The 13788-nt window shown below is 46.8% G+C and overlaps 3 protein-coding genes and 1 gene segment (V, D, J or C); all 4 read left to right on the plus strand.

Annotated features, from left to right (window-relative positions):
* The window catches only part of LOC105546604, a 261509-nt gene that overhangs the window by 140566 nt on the left and 107155 nt on the right, over positions 1 to 13788 (plus strand). The window lies entirely within an intron of this gene.
* Positions 1 to 13788, plus strand: part of LOC105546599 — a 135936-nt gene that overhangs the window by 19183 nt on the left and 102965 nt on the right.
* LOC105546597 (putative trypsin-6) lies at positions 2383 to 6726 on the plus strand. Of its 3 annotated transcripts, XM_011989855.1 has the most exons (6): positions 3155 to 3194; positions 4212 to 4371; positions 4725 to 4766; positions 5430 to 5683; positions 6086 to 6222; positions 6522 to 6726. In XM_011989855.1, exons 1-6 carry the CDS (start codon positions 3155 to 3157, stop codon positions 6672 to 6674), a joined length of 786 nt encoding a protein of 261 aa, XP_011845245.1. In that variant the 3' UTR covers positions 6675 to 6726. The 3 variants fall into 3 exon arrangements, with proteins under 3 accessions (XP_011845244.1, XP_011845245.1, XP_011845247.1); XM_011989854.1 differs by lacking the exons at positions 3155 to 3194; positions 4725 to 4766 and adding an exon at positions 2383 to 2464; XM_011989857.1 differs by lacking the exon at positions 4725 to 4766.
* LOC105546595 (trypsin-2-like) overlaps positions 13102 to 13788 on the plus strand; it is a 7708-nt gene continuing 7021 nt past the window's right edge. The window contains exon 1 of the mRNA XM_011989850.1: positions 13102 to 13183. Coding sequence (XP_011845240.1) covers positions 13102 to 13183 — 82 coding nt within the window. The remainder of the gene's footprint in view (positions 13184 to 13788) is intronic.

The following is a 13788-nucleotide window of genomic DNA, read 5'->3' on the forward strand; positions in this document are numbered from 1 at the left end:
GTGAGATCTGACTTTAAAGGGGGGGAAATCGGGATGAATTGAGGTATCAGGAATGGATCCCAAGTGTTTTTTAGGTAGGAACAGGCATCCACATCCCAAATTGTACCTGGAGATGGAAAAAAAGGCAGGAGAGAAGGACAGAAAAAAAGGGGGACAAAGTGGCTAAAAGTAATTGAAAGCTTCTCTTGTGGTTCTTTCCAGCTCTGGCTGCTTTGCTGAGGTTGTAGGTGAAGGCAGGGTCAGCTCTGGCTGGGAGCTGCTGCTCTGGAAGATGGGAGAGTCACTTCACCTCCAGAAAGCTCATTTGATCATCTGTAAAACGGGGAATCCCATAGTTCGTTGTGATGATAAAATGAAAAACACATTCTTAACATGTATAAGTTACATACTGTATAGTAAGGTACATGCTATATAGTAAGCACACAAAAATGATTCACTGTTATCATAATTGAAGGACAGTGGTTTGGTGTGCTAAGCACTAAATACAAACCAGAAAGATGTCTTAGAGAAGTAGACAAAGAAAACTGTAGTTCAGAATGAACAGTAGCAAGAATGGCATGTCCTCCAAATTGAGCTTGGGCAGCTGGATCTGAACCTATCCTACACATGTGAGTCTACGGTATGAAGTAACAGTCTCCACCTATAGCTATCTTTGCTGCCTACAAGGTCATTCATTTTTGAACAAAGCTGACCTCAGACTATACTGTGATCATTTAAGGAAGAGCACAAAATACTGGAGAAGGCTAGTCTTCAAGCTCTAGATACAGAAATCCTCATATTCTTGGGTGTTCCCTTTCAGACAGAGAGTCAGAGACACAAGCACTAATCCAAAAATCATCCCTTTTCCAAAAAATTTTCCACCTTCTACCAAGGTTCACCTCCCTGTTTAGTGCACACTGGTGTCTACAGTTGCTAGAGCAAGAGTCTCTCCTTATCCTCCAAGGCAGGAGTTCTGTGAAGACCCCATGACAAGGGGGCAAAATGAAACATGTTTAGGACAACAAAGGAAAACCCATATTATCAATGCTCCAAAACCTGGTTACCTCAGGCTTGGCCAGTTATTCATGAGCAGAGAAGTGTGTCATCTACATGGCAGTCATGGCCTGGATGGGTCTGGAACTGTGGCAAGGTAAGGCTCTGAGACAAGGTGTCAGGAGAAAGAGGAATTCAATCATCTATTTCTGCCAGGAAGAAAAGACCAGGAAGGAATCAGATGTACAGTTTGTCCTCTGGGGACCTCTGCTTTGATCCTCAATAAATCTCCTGTTAGATGCCACCTGCAGCAATTCCCACACTTCACAGCACTCTCCATGGCTTCCATTGGCCTTATGGTCAGCTCTGCCAAGATCTGTATTCTTGGGAAAGACAGAATCATTCTCAATCTCATTGTCTTCCTCTATAAATGGAAATAATTCTGCTCTGCACAAATCACAATTAGCATGTTTGTGGGAAGTTAAACTGTGAAACTCAGCATAAATGAAGAGCTATGCACCGCTCTTGCTTACATAAAAACTCGTATAAAGCTGTCAGGCAGCATACACCATCTAAGTACAGCAGTGTTAGGTTTGAGCCCAACAGTGATTAGGGGGGGTATGGGGTGGTGAGGGTGTCTCCAAGCAGTAGGTCTCCTGGCTGTGGGGAAGCTGACTTGGCAGCCATGCCAGGAATTGGGCCTGAAGGTAGTCTGTGTGTCCTCTCAACTCCATGGGCCGCACTCTGGCATTTTTTCCAATTCCCTCTGGTTTCCATTTGCTTCCTCCCTCTAGTCCCTGGCCATGTCCAATTTCACCACCAAGTTTCTGAGCTTTTCTCATTTTGTTCACCGTCTTCAGAACATTGCCGCTTCTTTTACCTTTCAAAGAATTCAAACTTGAACTCTGCTCACTCCTGCCCATCACCAGCCTGAACTCAGAGTTGGTGAGAAGGAAAAGCACCCTCATAAGGAAGCTCCTCCTTTCTTTACATCACTAGACCTGAGCGCAGATAGGATCTCCATCTCCACACTGCTCTGGCCAGGTTATGCCTCAGTCAATTACACAACTGTGTTTCAGTAGCATTGGTAGGGCCCAAATCAGGATATTATCTGGGAAGATTCACTTTGTACTGAACACAGCATAATCTCACTGCATCTAAAATAGAAAATTTCAGACCCACCCCTCCACATCTTTGATATTGAACCCAATATATGACCCATTTACCATGTGCTAAAATCTCAGATCAGATCGTATCCCAGATTTACCATGGTCCACACTTTGACAACTGATCGGGGACATATCATGCTGGTTCAGGCTGTCAGCCCCAAGCAAGTGGGTCAGTTTGCATCACCCTGAGTGCAGGTTGCCAGGGCATCCTTGAGGCTGCATAAAAAGAACCTATGACAAGATGCACATGAGGGAAACAAATGTCTTCACATTGAAGAAGGGGAGGAGTGCACCATTGGTTTTCCATCCTCCAGATGCACTGAGTAAGCTCCTACCTAACCTGTGGCCCCTCCTTTGAAACACTTCCCATCCTTAAGCCTTGGTAGGAAGGAGAGCCATCTGGAAGCCCAGAATCCTATGGAATGCTGCATCTCCCTTCTCCTTAACCCTTAATTTGGATTTCTTATTCCCCAAAGCCTTAGATTTAACTGTGCCACACACTGATTGCAGAGAAGCATCTTCATATTCACAGGAACGAGCCTTAGATACGACTTGGCTCCTCTCATGGGGGCTTCAGGACACTGAAAAGCAAAGCTTGCTACCAACACTTGCCCTTCCTTAAGTACATTAAATACATCCCCAATAGTTAAAAAGATTCCTAAACAGCCAGGCCATTCTCCCTCCTTATAACCCTCATCTCCTCAGCCTAAGAAAGCCCAGCTCTGTGATCCGGGTCTTATCTTTCCTTGTCTTTCCCATCCCAGCATCCTTCCAAGAAACAGCCAGTCTCCCTCTCTGCTCTCAGAAGACAAGTTCCCTTATAACCTGTGAATCACAAACCCACAGAGTGGCCAAACACAGTCAGGCTGATGCAAGACCCTGGGAAGGGGAAAGCTGCAGGTGTGTTTGTCCTGGGAGGAGTGGTGACCTTCACCTCACAGACACCTCCTCTCCCGATCCTCAGGAGATATAAAGATGGGTCCTCCACCACCAGTCAGGCACACTCTACCACCATGAATCCACTCCTGATCCTTGCCTTTGTGGGAGCTGCTGGTGAGTTTCATGCCCTGCCTCAGGCCCCACCCACCCCCTTCCTGGCAGACACATGCCCTGCCATTCTTGCCACTTCTCTTTTGACTGTGCTCTGATATTCTATTTCCTCCATCTGGGCTTCCCATCCTCCCTGGGCTCTCTTTAAGCCTCACCTCTTTCACCTTCTCCCTGATTCCTTTCCTACCACTGCAATTCATCCATATCCGAGCTGTGGATGGAGATGCTGGGAAGGGAGACCAGGTGAGGCTGGCCCACGAAATAAAACAGCAGGCTTCAGCCTTGGCTCCCACAGCACCAGAATACCTCCACTATAGCTGCTCTTAACCTCGAATGCACCTGGGAGGTGGAAAAATTACTCATGCCAGAGACTCAACTCCAAAAATTCTCACTTCATTTGTCTGGGGTACAGCCTGTGTTCTGGGCTTTTAAGCTTCCCAGGTGATTTTTAATATTTCTAGGCATGCAGCCAAGGTTAAGAATTGCCGTTCTTTTGGACAATAATAACATCTACCTTTGTTCTGCCGAAGTGAGCCAGGGGCTGCCCTCAACTCTGCCCTCATTACACAGATCTGAGCTGAGGGGGAGGCTGGTCATGGCCAGGTCTACGCAGTCAGGGGGTTTTCCTAGCTTGACCAAAGTCTCCTGACCATCCAGGGCTTAAATAGCCAGGTGGAGTACACAGGTGGTGAATAAAAGAGAGAAGCATTCAGTGGGTGAGACAGACACATCCCAACTCCTATCCCACTGGAAGCATTGTGAGGACATTCCTTGCATCCTCAGCCTGGTGACCCCAGGAGAGATCTGAACACCCACAGGGTACCTAGCTATGTGCCCTTCAGACACAGAGACTTGGGAGCCACATCCAGTGATGCTCACCAGGGGTGGCAGAGCTCACTCCCTTGCCTAGCCTCACTGTACTTCTTAAGGATTTCTAATTCGCAGGAAGCAACTACAGGCTGGGAGCTCCACCCCTAACATGCTACTCACTTGCCTTCTCCCTTCCTGTCTCCACTCCAGTTGCTGTCCCCATTGACGATGATGACAAGATCGTTGGGGGCTACACCTGTGAGGAGAATTCTGTCCCCTACCAGGTGTCCCTGTATTCTGGCTACCACTTCTGTGGTGGCGCCCTCATCTGCGAACAGTGGGTGGTTTCAGCCTGTCACTGCTACAAGCCGTAAGTGTGGGGCCCTTGAATGCAAAAATCCAGGCCAGGCTGCCTGGGAGAGCTTGGCTTCAGCCCAGGGAAATACTGAGGTTGGGTAAGATGGATGGGAGAGGTGGTGGAGAAGAAAACTTGTTGGCAGCAGCTGACTCCCCAGAGCAGAGAGTGAACACAAGACAGGAACCTCTCACACCCAGGAAAATCCATGAAACAGCAAGGGTTGTGGTCATAAAAGCAGGCAGGGATGATCTTGGGGTGGACTGAGCTAGTGAGAAAAGCAGGCAAGTACTTTTGCTGGTTAGCTATACATTAAAGCCACCTAGGAAAGAGTTTTTAAAAATACTGATACCTGTGTCCTATCCCAGGGCAATTAACTCAAAATTTTCAGGAAGAGGGTGTGAATATCAGTAAGCATTTCACACTCTACCTCTGGTAACTGTAGAGTGTATAGGCAGAACTCAGAACTGTTGCCTATACCAGGAACTCTCAAACCTGAGTATGCATCAGAAAAACCTATAGGCTTGGTAAGGCACAAATCACTGGGTCCCATACCCAAGGTTCTGATCAATAGACAGGGGTAAGGACCAAGAATTTACGTTTCTAACAAGTTCCCAGGAGATTCTAATACTATGGCTACCTTTGGATTAGATTACACAGAAGTATGGTGCTCACCAGGCCAAGAAGGGAGGGAGGAACAGGTACTGTGCGCAGTTAACAAAGGCCTGGGATGGAGGATACTGGGAAATCTTCAAGGATCTCCTTGTGCCCACAGTGCTAGTGACTGTGGAGATTCTGGGAAAGAGGCTGTGAAGGTGGACTGAGAAGCAGCCTCCACTGGGATCCCTTTGACTCTGCCCCACCCCACTAACACCAACCTCTGAAGCAGAAAGATCCTGGGTCTCACACCTGCACTGACCCACATCCCTCTTCTGTCCCTGCGATATGGCCACACGCCCCACCCTATGACTCCAGAGCTGTCCATGAGCAGAGAGCTTGAGGACCCTGGGGAAAGTGGGATGGGTAACCCAGCTGTGAGAGAAGGTCTTCACCATGCCTGCCATGCCCATCAGCCGCATCCAGGTGAGACTGGGAGAGCACAACATCAACGTCCTCGAGGGGACTGAGCAGTTCATCAACGCAGCCAAGATCATCTGCCACCCCGAGTACAACCCAACAACTCTGGACAATGACATCATGCTGATCAAGCTCTCCACACCTGCCGTCATCAATGACTACGTGTCCATCATCCCTCTGCCCACCCACCCTCCAGCTCCCTGCACTGACTGCCTCATCTCTGGTTGGGGCAACACTTTGAGCTCTGGCGGTGCGTGGCTCCCTTTGTCCTTCTACTTCCCTCAATCCTCACAATTTCCAGAACGAACCATGCCCCTTAACTTAAATCCACTTGCCTCCGGGCTTAAGACACATTTCTAGTGGCCATTACACACAGGCTCTGCACTGGGCACCAGAGATTGCAAAGTCTCAAGGACTTGGCTCCTAAAATCAAGAGACAGGACAAATGGAGAACGTGCTGTGATTACATGTTGGAAGGGGTTCAACAATGATCATTCTGGGATTGAAAAGCCAGAGCCCCTTGCCAGGACTTATGTTTTGGAGTCCTTTCCAGGGGCAGTGTTCCTCTTCAATGTTCCATCCTAGATTATTGTCTCCTTCTCTGGCCTGACTCACATTTCGACTTTCTTTGTTCTCTTCCTGATCCTCACAGCCGACTACCCAGATGAGCTGCAGTGCCTGGAAGCTCCTGTGCTGACCCAGGCTGAGTGTGAAGCCTGCTACCCTGGAAGGATTACCAGCAACATGTTCTGTATAGGCTTCCTTGAGGGAGGCAAGGATTCCTGCCAGGTGATTTGAACAACCCTTCCCATGCTGAGGCTCCCACTGATACCCAGGCCCCACCCGGGAAAAAGATTTCAACTCCCAAGGTGGTGGAGCTGAGGAGGCTCCCTGAAGTTCCCCCATGGAGAAGTGAGGAAGTCTCCCTTGGGCTGCATGCTATCTGCTTAGGAAGAACAGAGAATGGGCCACCATGAGAAGGACGTGGAGCCACAGAGCTGACTGGAAAGGGGTCTTTAAGGTTCAGAGTCAATATAGCTATATTTCTCCTCCATCTGTCCATACAACTTATCCTTTCTTCTGCCCAGGGGGACTCTGGTGGCCCTGCAGTCTGCAAAGGAGAGCTCCAAGGCATTGTCTCCTGGGGCGATGGCTGTGCCCAGAAAAACAAGCCTGGAGTCTACACCAAGGTCTACAACTATGTGGACTGGATTAAGGACACCATAGCTGCCAACAGCTAAAGCCCCCGGTCCCTCTGCAGTCTCTATACCAATAAAGTGACCCTGTTCTCACTGTGTCTGTGCCTGCTGCCTCACACTCCTTCACACTGGAAAGCATCCTCCAATTTCAGGTCAGACACGACTTTCCCGCTTAAAGGTAAACAGAGCCCCCAGCTCCCCGAATGTGTTCCATGGTACAGTAGATTAGCACATACAAGGAGATGGAATCCAAAACTAATAAGCTTGGGAGAAAGGGGGGCACTGTTTTCTAGAGAAACGTGAGTTTCAGAAAGGTGCTCTTGGATGGGGGGTATTGATTTTTATTTGGGTTCTCACAGTGGTTAGAGCTACTCTGCCTTCAGAACAATCACAGCACAGAAAATGTGTCGGCATCTTCGAGGCAGCCCAAAAAACCTGACCAGCTGAATCTTATTGCTAACATACAACAATAATGACCAATGCTGTTGGTGATGACATGCCTCTCCCAGGAATGCATTGGCACCAAGCCCTGGACTAAACCCTCCCTTCTCATTCACCTGGAAAATCAGACTCAAGTAAATCTCCCTGGCCCCTAACTCTTCCTCAATTCCCTACTTCTCTCTCTGTGAGCAGCTAGAGAGATGTCCCGCCTCCCATAGCGGGAGCCTGACTGTGACTTGGGAATCAAGCCCAGCTCTGCACGCTACATTTTTATCTTCTTTGCCTCTGGGATAGGACACCACAGTGAATCCCACAGCTACCACCAGCTCCCCACTCTGACCAGGGAAGGAAACTAGGAAGAGTCAGGATTTACCCATTTGATCAATTAACTGAGGAAGGATTCATTTTCATAAAACTTGCTTTCCTTTGAGACACTTCAAGTGAGTTATTTGGGACTCTTTAAAAGTGGTGGAAGGAAGGACATCTGAGGACTGTGACACCATCCAGCCACTCTGGCCACACGTTGGCAGGCTTGCACCACTGGAGGCAGCAAAGGGAGGCAGGCCCTGTGGCACCTGTGGCAGCTGCCAAAGCCTCCTCCTGGCAAATCTGAGAGGGCCTATGTTAGGGCCACAACTCATCCAAGCTTGGCACAGAAGATCCAAGCAAGCTTCTCTTTGAAATTCCACCTTCACCTTCTGTCCCAAGTGATTGTGGATATCCCTGGGAGCTGGTACCAAGGGCCAGGAGCAGCTAAGGGAGACAGACAAGTTCAGAGCACATTTCCAGTCACAGGGAACACAGTACAGGCCTCCAAGTGTCCACAGTGCAGCATACAAATTGCAGTGATGAGTAGAGTAAAACCACTACATGGAGCATAGCATTCCTGGAAAACACAGAGGACCGCAGTCCACATGCTGTGGAATACACCCAAGTATACATCAAACACTTGTTGGTAAACCGTAAATGTGTAAGATCCATTACCTTGAGAGGGCCATCTGGGCTCCAGATGTGTGAATCGTGTGAGGAGACTGCTACCACTCACTATCTTCAGAGGAAAACGGGGCTCAGGGCTTACACACAATGGACAGATACACACAGGTCCCCCAGAAAGTCATTGCATAGAAACATCACTTTGTTCAACATGAATTTTGTTTTTCTGGAGTCCAAAGCCAGACCCTAGTTCACTGTACAGCCTTGGGTTTGTCTGCTTTAGGAGATATATGTCCAGTAGATAGATAGACAGAGAAGATATATACACTTTTTCCCTTTCTTACCATGTCAATGCCTCGTCTGAATATAATCATCACTCAAGAGTCAAGGGGAGAACAAAACACTTCATATAAAGAGGGCTGGGTGAAGAGTGTTAGTTTCCACTGTTTTCTGTCTCCATTCAGATCATTCCCACCAAAGCCCAGCTGGTTACCTGAAGCCAAGAGACAGACATAAGTATACCAATGGCCTTCCAGACGGCTGCTTTTACCTCCTACCTGGGCCACGTAGACTCTTTACACAGAGAATTTAGTCACCCCAATCAGAAGGGTTGCCAGCAGAAACAGGGTATGTAAATCACAGATAACCATGGGATTTCTTCGAAGTGGTCTGTGTAAAATAAACCACCACCACCACCACCAAAAACACAAAACAAAAAATAAAATAAAATAAAATAAGGCTTATTCAAAATTCAAGACAAAATACTATGTGAAAGCGAGACCATGGTTGCCTTTTCTCAGGCTACACAGCTTTCCCAGTCCATTTGCTCACATGGAACTGTGAGATGTGAAGGTCTCCAGAGCATGTGCTCAGGATTGAGGCTGGTATTGTTCACCCGTGGGGCCAGACTAAAGGGCAAAGAAGCAGAAAGCTGCAACTGTGTCCACCACCACGGCTTAGGGCCTCCTTCTCACAGAGGCTCCGAACAGCTCCATCTCAGCCTTCACACAAAACATCTCCTTCCGGCTGAACTAGGCTGGAGTGCTGTGGCATCATCTCTGCTCACTATAACCTCCACCTTCCAGGATGAAGTGATTCAGCCTCCCAAGTAGCTGGGGTTACAGGCGCCCGCCACCATGCCCAGCTAATTTCTTTGTTGTTGTTGTTGTTGTTTATATTTTTAGTAGAGACAGTGTTTCATCATGCTGGACAGGCTGGTTTTGAACTCCTGACCTCAAGTGATAGAAAGTGCTGGAATTACAAGCATGAGCCTCTGCTTCTGGCTGAGGGCCCATTTTTGAAAAAATAATTTCAACTTTTATTTTCGATTCAGGGGCTATATGTGCAGGACCATTACATGGGTTTATTGTGTGATGCTGAGCTTCAGGGTACAAATGATCTCATCACGCAGACACGAGCATAACACCCAATAGTTAGTTTTTCAGCCCTTTCCACCCTCCCTCTCTCTTTCCTCTAGTAGTTGCAGTGTCTACGGTTCCCATATTTATATCCATGTGTACCCAATGCTCAGCTCCCACTTATACATGAGAACATGATATTTGGTTTTCTGTTCCTATGTTAATTTCCTTAGAATTATGGTCTCCAAGTAGATCCATGTTGCTGCAAAGGACATGATTTCATTCTTCTCATGGACGCATAGTATTCCACAGTGTATATGTACCACATTTCCTTCATCCAGTCTAATGCTGATGGCCCCCTAGGTTCATTCCATGGCTTTGCTACTGTGAATAGTGCTGTGAAAGATGTTCAACAGCATGTGTCTTTTGGGCAGAACAATTATTTTCCTTTGGGTAAATGCCCACTAAAGGAATTGCTGGGTGGAATTGTAGTTTTGTTTTAAATTATTTCAGAAATCTCCAAAATGCTTTCTGCATTAATTTTTCCATGAACTAATTTACATGCAGGCCAACAGTGTATCAGCATTCCCTTTCCTTTGCAGCCTCACCAGCATCTTCCAATTTTTTGACATTTTAATAGTAGCCATTCTGCAGCCAAGTGCTTTCAAGGCCAACATGGGGAAGAGCCACAAACATCCCTTTTCCACAAGAGAATTCTTGCCTGCCCACTGGTAGAATTCTTGTTTTCATCTGTCTTTCATTGTTTAGTTTTCGAAGAAAAACCAAAGGTAAAGTGGTATGATCTTCCACACCTGAACCAGTTTGCAGCCACTAGAGCCTGCTGGGACGGGGCCCCTCAAGCATGCATTGATCTTGTCACCTGGAATTTGAGAGCTCAACAAGCCCCATAGCAACCGACCATACAACTGCCCATCAGCACTTGTCCTTTCACAGGATTAGCTCAATTCTGGCTCTGCAGACACTGGCAGACACAGCACACAAACCTGGGCCTCTGTGGGCTTCCGTCATCACCCAGGGCCACAGTGGGCTGTCTGTTCTGGGCAGAGACACAGCAACATTCTCTTAAACTGAAATGAAACATAAATCCACTTCACCAATAATCATCTCAGGGCACAGTCCCTGCCACCTTCCTTGGGGATTTTAACATACACATGTCTCTGACCCAAACAGGTAGGTAAGATCTGACTTGAGAGGGGGAAAATCGAGATGAATTGGGGTATCAGGAAAGGATCCCCAAGTGCTTTTGTATTGGAATAGGCGTCCACATCCCAAACTGTACCTGGAGATGGAGAAAAATGCAGGAGATGAGAAGAGAAAAAATGGGCGACAAAGTGGCTGGAAGTGATTGAAAGCCTCTCTCATGGCTCTTTCTGGCTGTGGTTGCTTTGTCAAGGTCTTAGGTGCAGGCAGGGCTGGCTGTGGATTGTAGCTGCTGCACTGGGAGGTGGAAGCCTCACTTTACCTCCAGAAAACTCATTTGATCATCTATAAAATGATCATTTGATCATGCATAAAATGTAAAATCCCAAGGTGGTTGTCATGATAAAATGAAAAAAACATTCTTAACTTATATGAGTTACATGTTGTATAGTAAGCTACGTGGTATATAGTAAGCACACAGAAATGATTCACTGTTATCATAATTGAAGGACAGTGGTTTGGTGTGCTAAGCACTGAACACAAACCAGAAAGATATCTCAGAGAAGTAGACAAAGAAATCTATAGTTCAGAATGAACAGTACCAAGAATGGCATGTCCTCCAAATTGAGCTTGGGCAGCTAGATCTGAGCCTATCCTACACATCTGAGTCTACAGTATGAGGTAACAGTCTCCACCTATAGCTGTCTTCTCTGCCTGTAAGGTCATTCCTTTTTGAAGAAAACTGACCTCAGACTATAGTGTGATCATTTAAGGAAGAGCACAAAATACTGGAGAAGGCTAGTCTTCAAGCTCTAGATACAGAAATCCTCATATTCTTGGGTGTTGCCTTTCAGACAGAGAGTCAGAACCACAAGCACTGATCCAAAAATCCCCTTTTCCAAAAAAAATTTCCATCTTCTACCAAGGTTCACATCCCTGTTTAGTGCACACTGGTGTCTACAGTTGCTAGAGGAAGAGTCTCTCCTTATTCTCTAAGGCAGGAGTTCTGCAAAAACGCCATGATACGGGGACAAAATGAAACATGTTTAGGGACAACACAGGAAAAGCCCATATTATCAATGCTCCAAAACCTGGCTACCTCACGCTTGGCCAGTTATTCATGAGCAGGGAGGTGTGTCATCTAAACGGTAGTCATGGCCTGGATGGGTCTGGAACTGTGGCAAGGTAAGGCTCTGAGACAAGGTGCCAGGAGAAAGAGGAATTTAATCATCTATTTCTGCCAGGAAGAAAAGTACTAGGAAGGAATCAGATGTACAGTTTGTCCTCTGGGGACCTCTGTCTTGATCCTCAATAAATCTCCTTTTAGATGCCACCTGCAGCAATTCCCACACTTCACAATGCTCTCCATGGCTTCCATTAGCCTTATGATCAGCTCTGCCAAGATTTGTATTCTTGGGAAAGACAGAATCCTTCTGAATCACATTGTCTTCCTCTACAAATGGAAATAATTTTGCTCGCACAAATCATAATTAGCATGTTTGTGGGAAGTTCAACTGTGAAACTCAGCATAAATGAAAAGCAATGTACCACTCTTGCTTATGTGAAAACTCTTGTAAAACTGTCAGACACCATGCACCATCTAAATACAGCAGTGTTAGGTATGAGCCTATCAGTGATTAGAGGAGGTACGGCGTGGAGAGGGTGTCTCCGAGCTGTGGGTCTCCTGGCTGTGGGGAAGCTGACTCGGCGGCCATGCCAGAAGCTAAAGCCAAAGGATCTCTGTGTGTCCTCTCAACTCCACCGACCCCACTTTGGCATTTTTTCCGATTCTCTCTGGTTTCCATTTGCTTCCTCCCTCTATCCCCCGGCCATGTCCAATTTCACCACCAAGTTTCTGAGTTTTGCTCATTTGGTTTACTGTCTCCAGAATATCCCTGCTTCTTTTACCTTTCAAACAATTCAACCTTGAACTCTGCTCACTCCTGCCCATCACCAATCTGAGCTCTGAGTTGCTGAGAAGGGAAAGCACCCTCATAAGGAAACTCCTTCTTTCCTTACATCATTAGACTTGAAGAGAGACAGCATTTCCATCCCACACTGCTCTGGCCAAGTTGTGCCTTAGTCAATTACACAACTGTGTCTTAGTAGCCTTGGTAGGGCCCAAATCAGGATATTGTCTGGGAAGATTCACTTTGTACTGAGTCCAGCATAATCTCACTGCATCTAAGACAGAAAATTCTAGACACACCCCTCCACATCTTCGTTATTGATCCCAGTATGTGACCTATTTACCACGTGCTCAAATCTCTACCTCCTGCTGATTCTCAGATCAGATCATAACCCAGATTTACTATGGTCCAAAGTCTTGGATTTGACAGGCCCACACACTGACTGGAGAGAAGCATCTTCATTTTCACAGGAACAAGCCTTAGATAAGACTTTCCTCCTCTCTTGGGGGTTCCAGGATACTGAAAAGTTCATACTCTGACATCTGATCAGGGGCCATGTCATTCTGGTTCACGCTGTCAACCCCAAGCAGGTGGGTCAGTTTGCTTTACCCTGAGTGCAGTTTGCCAGGGCAACCATGAGGCTGCATGAAGAGAACCTATGACAGGATGCACATGAGACAGACAAATGTCTTCACATTGAAGAAGGGGAGGAGTGTGCCATTGGTTTTCCATCCTCCAGATGCACTGAGTAAGTTCCCACATAACCTGTGCCCCTCCTTCTTTGCAGCACTTCCCATCCTTAAGCCTTGGTAGGAAGGAGAGCCATCTAGAAGCCCAGAATTCTATGGAATGTGAGTCTCCCTTCTCCTTATCCGTTAGTGTTGGTATTCTTGTTCCCAGAGTCTTGGATTTGACATACCCGCACACTGACTGGAGAGAAGCATCTTCATTTTCACAGGAATGAGCCTTAGATAAGACTTTCCTTCTCTCTTGGGGGCTCCAGGACACTGAAAAGCCAAGCTTGTTACCAACGCTTGTCCTTCCTTAAGTACATTAAATACAACCCCAATAGTTAAAAGGATTCCTAAACAGCCAGGCCATTCTCCCTTCTTCTAACCATCTCCTCGGCCTAAGAAAGCCCAGCTGTTTCTTGCCTTCTGTTAGCTTTTGAATGTGTTTGCTCTTGCTTCTCTAGTTCTTTTAATTGTGATGTTAGAGTGTCGATTTTGGATTTTTCCAGCTTTCTCTTGTGGACATTTAGTGCTATAAATTTCCCTCTACACACTGCTTTAAATGTGTCCCAGAGATTCTGGTATGTTGTATCTTTGTTCTCATTGGTTTCAAAGAACATCT

This window comes from Mandrillus leucophaeus, unplaced genomic scaffold, assembly GCF_000951045.1.
Source record: "Mandrillus leucophaeus isolate KB7577 unplaced genomic scaffold, Mleu.le_1.0 Scaffold365, whole genome shotgun sequence".
Taxonomy (NCBI): domain Eukaryota; kingdom Metazoa; phylum Chordata; class Mammalia; order Primates; family Cercopithecidae; genus Mandrillus; species Mandrillus leucophaeus.

Coding starts and splice junctions, on each gene's coding strand:
- LOC105546597 (XM_011989854.1), top strand. CDS start 2,383: ATGCACATGAGGGAAACAAATGTCTTCACATTGAAGAAGGGGAGGAGT. Junction 5,684..6,085: donor CAACACTTTGAGCTCTGGCG/GTGCGTGGCTCC, acceptor TGATCCTCACAG/CCGACTACCCAGATGAGCTG. Junction 6,223..6,521: donor GAGGCAAGGATTCCTGCCAG/GTGATTTGAACA, acceptor TCTTCTGCCCAG/GGGGACTCTGGTGGCCCTGC.